The 5,645-nt window shown below is 42.7% G+C and overlaps 1 protein-coding gene across 1 annotated transcript in view; it reads left to right on the forward strand.

Annotated features, from left to right (window-relative positions):
• Positions 1-1,534: 1,534 nt before the first annotated feature.
• LOC104274215 (receptor tyrosine-protein kinase erbB-4-like) overlaps positions 1,535-5,645 on the forward strand; it is a 31,470-nt gene continuing 27,359 nt past the window's right edge. Inside the window, exons 1-2 of the mRNA XM_009869781.1 lie at positions 1,535-1,570; positions 2,763-2,920. Coding sequence (XP_009868083.1) covers positions 1,535-1,570; positions 2,763-2,920 — 194 coding nt within the window. The remainder of the gene's footprint in view (positions 1,571-2,762; positions 2,921-5,645) is intronic.

The following is a 5,645-nucleotide window of genomic DNA, read 5'->3' on the forward strand; positions in this document are numbered from 1 at the left end:
ATTTCAGTGATAATAGGTGCACATTCATTGATTAAAAATTACAGTTTTGTCTGGCATAATGTATTCTTATAGCAACAGAATTCTCTTATAAAATTCTCTGGGTTCTCATGTCTTAATCAGATTCTGCCCACAAAGATCTGTTAGCAGGTTTGGACCTTTCTTTTCTCAACCCCTTGTTTTGAGGTTCAGAGAATTTTGACCAAATGAGGAAATTGGAAGTTACCTCAAATCCATGATGTTATAGAAATATTTCCGTTCATTCTAAAAAATTTGAAATATTTCCTAAACTAAGTAGAAAGGAGCTGTAGGGAGCACCTTGAGTCTTTATTCGGGGAGGAGCTCTTTTGCAGTGAAAGATGCAGAACTGAAGAGGAGTGATTAGTCCCATGGAAGGTGGACAAAGAGGCTGTGAGCTGCCAGAGAGAAGTGTTTGAGGGAAGCACGAGGATGCCCACCTGCACATGGCTTGCTGCAGTCCTGGCTTCAAGGGCAGCACCTTCAGGAACTGCGAAGAGCCAGTAGAATTTTAGATGTGCGAGGAATGACTGTGTGGTATATTTAAGGGACACCCTGAAGCCACCCTTAAGATGAGATTCACTGTCTGTAAGAGTGGCAAAGCCGGACGTGTGATTGTGGGCCAGAGGCTGCTCTGCAAAGCACACAGAGCCCTGCGTGCGCTGCTGAGCCCAGCACAGGCACGGTGCTCCCTCGGTGGCTCTCTGAGGCATGTCCAGACAGGCAGGTTGACACCTCCCTGCAGACATCTCAGGAGATTGGCTGCCAGACCTCCAGGTGAAAGGGAGGGACCTGAGACTGGGGGTTTGCTGTAGCCCACCCACTTCCCAGAGTACTTGTTACGAGTAGTGTTGACAGTGCCTTGAAGCCCTTTCTGGTTACCGTCCTGAGTTAGAGATGTAAAACAGGATTTATATGAATTCCCAATCTGTCCGAGTTCTACGGGGCCACTTCTGTGGTTGCTTGTCCTCTGTTACGCAGTGTCATTGCTACTGACTGTGTTGTCTTTGTCTGGTTGATTTTCTTCAGGTGATAATTCTTGTGCTGATTCATGGTGCCTCTGGTTTCATGGCATGTTTGTTGTGTGCCTTACAGTTGTTTGACTTACGAGATTTACTCGTCCTTTTCTACAGGTTTTAATTTGATATCAAAAACATTGCACTTTCAAAGACTTAGAGTTCTGATGTTCAACAACCAAAAGTATTGATTTGCAATTGGCAGGCGAGTGTGTTTGCTTCAACTAGCAGTGCTTTTAAAAAATAATTTGGTTTGCTTAATGACAAAAGAGTCCCTTTGTCCCCTTTCAAACCACTTTCAGGTTGACTGCAGCAAAGCCTACAACATTAAAAATGAAACAGTGTTTATGCCAAATATTCTGCCACGTATTTTCAAACCTTTTAGCAGCATTTCCACTGAAATTTTTCACCTAAATGCCACAGCAGTTCAGAGCTCCACTTGATGCTTTTTATAAAGACATCCACTTTCTGTCAAGAAAGGGCTACGTTCCAGCCCAGTGGCCATGGATGGTGGCTTACTCATACACATTGTCCTCCTGGTATGTATGGGGATAGGTACGTGTGAGCTTCTTAAGCTGTGAAAAGGAATAAAATCTGGTCCATGGCACTGAGTAATCTGGTTATTTTAGTCACTACCTGTGACTCTGAATTATCATCTGTATTATGGGATAATATGATCTCTTTGGTATTCAGCAATGACTTTTTTAAAATTACCATATATATTATACAGAGCTAATTTATTAAGAGTTACCTTAAGGGTAATTATCAAGTATGTAATTTCATCTGTAGGTTCTTACAATGATGGTTAATGTCATAAATGCCTTAATGAAATTATAGGCTTGTAACCCTGCCTGAGTATCCTTTGTGTGTCATATAATTAATAAGACCAAGCTTTGGTGGTTTATCTCAGTGTCACAAAACATCACGTAAACTTCCGTACTGATGGTAGGTGGTTAGTCTCTCATCAGAGTAAGAACAAGGTTAAGGCTAGGCAGCTCGAGTATATGTTACCTTATCTTTAAAGGCAGCTGGATGGACTTGTTAACACAAGTACTTCTAACAGAATATATATGCTCATAAAAAAACGGCCATTGATCTAGTGTCTTATTTTAATATTACATGCAGAATTTTAAGGGAGTGAAAAGGCAAGCGGCTTGCAGCAGTTGGAATAAAGAATTGCTTTCCTTCTAATCCACTGAGAGTAGTGAAAATCTGTGTCCAACTTAAGAGCATTTGGAGATGGATAAGAAGCTTCATCGCGATTTGAAGACACTTGCCTGGAACGTAGAAGAGCTGGGATTGTTTCCCAGTCTGGCCTAATGTCTGTGGGGCTCTGGCTAAGTGGATAATTTTTTATGCTCTTCAGAATTCCTGTTTGAAGAATCAGGGCCATAATATTTATTTCTTTGTCTCACGTTTCCAGACTTTAATCTTTCTGGAGCAAAGGGAATATCTGTGTGGAATTTGGGGGTTTTTTATGGTTTTTTTTGTTTGTTTATTCACCTTTGGCGATTACCACAGAATCTTATAGGATCGTGCACATTTGAAGGAACCTAAGGTCATCTAACCCCTCCCCCTGCTCAGAGCAAGGGCAGTGTTGAACTTCTGCGCTCTAGGCCATTTTCTAATTGTGGATAAGGAACCAGAAATTTTACATGTCACTAGTGAAAAGTAGTTCTAAAGAATCATGTAAGACTCATTAAGATTATTTTACTCTTCTTTGTCTTTCAGGGAATGATGTACCTGGAAGAGAGGAGGCTTGTCCACCGGGACTTGGCAGCCCGTAATGTCTTGGTGAAATCACCAAACCATGTGAAGATCACTGACTTTGGCTTGGCCAGGCTTTTGGAAGGGGATGAAAAGGAATATAATGCTGATGGAGGGAAGGTGAGTACTGAATATATCTGGAAGTAAATATATCACACTGTGATAAAACTCCTGAAGGTAGCCTTTAGCGCAGTGTATACAGAACTGTTATCTGTGTAAGAAATTCTTTCTGACTTAGCAAAGCCCTGTCTTCTAGAACAACTGTGTTGTGACAGCACACAAAAAAGCTGCTCATTTTTTGCTCAGTGAACTTCTCCGGGAGCCGAAGTATAATCATCTGAACTATTTTCACACTCAGAATTGGCTTCTGTCTATATGCCCCATTTTATGCCTTGTTTTGAAGACTTCAGAAGTCAGTTCAGTGAATGACAGATAGGATGTTCTAGAGCATTTCTGCAAAGCTCCTTTTTCTGGTCAGTATGGACCTCAGTAATATGCAGTCCCATTTTCCCAGACAAGTAGTATCCCAGAAAACAAAAAGGAAGGCCACAGAACACGTCTTTGTAGCATAGGAGAGTTTACGTACGCTCAGCAAAGAGCCGCCTCTTCTATCACATTGGAAGAGCCTGCACGTGCTATTTCTTGCGTCCAAGTCTCCAGTTACCATGCTGAATGCCAGGCCACTGAAAAGCTACCTGGAAGATAATTTTGAAACCAGACATTTTCCTATATTACTTCTCAGGATGTTGCGCAACATCCATATAGCGCCTTGCCTCATTTTTAATGCCTTCCAATGAATGCATTATGAAATTCGGAAGACTGTAAGTGCATACTGCTGCCTGCTGGTCCCTAAACATCTTGAAATTCCATATTTCAACCTGTCACAAAATCCCAAGGGATTCTGCCTCTCCTGTCATTCGTTTTCCTGAAGGTTCGGTTTGCTTTCTGTCTCCTTGTTATCTGTGGTTTCTGCACTCACTTATGCCCTTGTCTGGGAGAAACAGCTGGTGCCAGTGTGTGCTTTTCTCCTGGATGGGCTGCTGCCTTATTTGTGTGGCTGCTGCCCTTGGCAGCTGTTGCACGGATTACATTGGCGTTTCAGTCAATGAGGTGAAGAGCTTGAGAGGAGTCGCTGGTGCTTTCCCATTTCCCCAGCAGAGAGACCTCCTGGCACGGAAGGTGGAGTTTTGGCAGTTTTCCCTGATTCCTTCAGTTCTCTAATCCCCTCTTCAGTAACCCCTCTGCCTCTTCCCTCCATCAGCCAGTGAATGACAGAAAATGAGCTGGTCCTTGCAAACCAGCTGTTCCCTGGCAGCTGATAGATGGTGTCTTGGACTTGTGAGGCCAATCACACTGCTGGGAGTTCTGGAGCAGAATTTACATGTCAGATGTGTCGCTCCCCAGTTCCAGAGAAGTATCCTGTGAAATTCAGACAACTTTTGGAGCTTAAAGACAGATTAAAACCAGATAAAATGAAAAACTTTTTCACCGTGAGGACAATCAAGCGGTTGATCAGGTTGCCCGGGGAGATGGTGTGGTTTCCATCCTTGGAGATTCATAAGTCCAGACTGGATAAATCCCTGAGTAACTTGGTCTGATCTCAGAGCTGAACCTGCTTTGAGCCTGAGGTTGGAGTAGAGACTTCCTGAGGGTCTCTTTCAACTGGAGTTATCCCATGAAGAGCAAGGCAGCTTTTCTACTTCAGCAGTTGTTCAAGTTTGGAACAACCCAGTCCTATTTGATGGGAATGAAAGCAATACACTTCTGCAGAGTTTAGTGGAGGAGGATGAACTGTCTTTACAAGTGCTAAGCCAACCTTTAATAAAGAGTGCTATTTTTGCCGTAACTGTATAGGTTATGTTCATTAGTCAACTTTATGGAAGGTATTTTCATAAGGATTTGAATGAAGACACATCCTCTGCTTTTACACCCACCACCTGTTCAGATTTTGCATGCAGTTACGTATCTCTCTGGTTTATTCCAGTACATCTTCCATAGTTCCATATTAGAGGCAACGCATACAGGTCTACTCTAGCTATGACTCTGGTTTTAATGTCTGTCCATTAGAAATTAATGAACTGCAAGACTGTGCCTCACAGGCCCAGCTCAGGAATAGGAAATGCTGTAAGTCTTATTTTAACACAAACTCGAGAGGATGAACCCTTGTGCCAAACCAAGGTTTGTGTTTGCCTACACAGCCTTCTCTCTCAGAAGAGCAGAGCTCCCCTCCTCTGAGTGATTTGGAGCCAAAGGCTAACTTGGGACTCCTGACTTGCTTTCAGGAGCAACTTTTCTCACTGCAGCAATGATACAGAGAACTGGGAAGCCTAAGGTCTTGATGGATTAGGAGTTAGAAATTAAGCACTGTAAATTCTCCCCACTGCCTGATTACTCTGATGATAATTATGTGGACTGTGAAGTGTTATGGGCACTGCAGTATTAACTAGCCTCATTAGAGAGCAACCGAGATGGCAATGTCTGGTTTTGCAAAGTGTTGAACTAAAAGAGCTTCTGTATTCCACCTTCTCTGCTACACTTCAGGTTTAGGGAGATTGGATGTAATTGTCGCATTAGTCCCATTTTACATGGATATGATGAGTGAGTTGTTCCACTGCATCTGAATCGGCAAAATTTTCGGTGGTGCAAGTAGCTCTGCAGATAACTGGTTCATATTTCTCACCTCCATATGTTTTATGAGGCAAAGCCCCATTTTAGAGGGCAGAAACACGCATTTCCTCTGCTGGGTAGTACTGTAGCTTGCAGTTGAAAAGGGAAACAGGGAGGAAGGATCTATCTGTATTGTTTCAATATGATATTTCTGAGGTTATATTTCTGTTGTCTTTCCCT

Source organism: Apaloderma vittatum, unplaced genomic scaffold (assembly GCF_000703405.1).
Source record: "Apaloderma vittatum isolate BGI_N311 unplaced genomic scaffold, ASM70340v1 scaffold7680, whole genome shotgun sequence".
Taxonomy (NCBI): Eukaryota; Metazoa; Chordata; class Aves; order Trogoniformes; family Trogonidae; genus Apaloderma; species Apaloderma vittatum.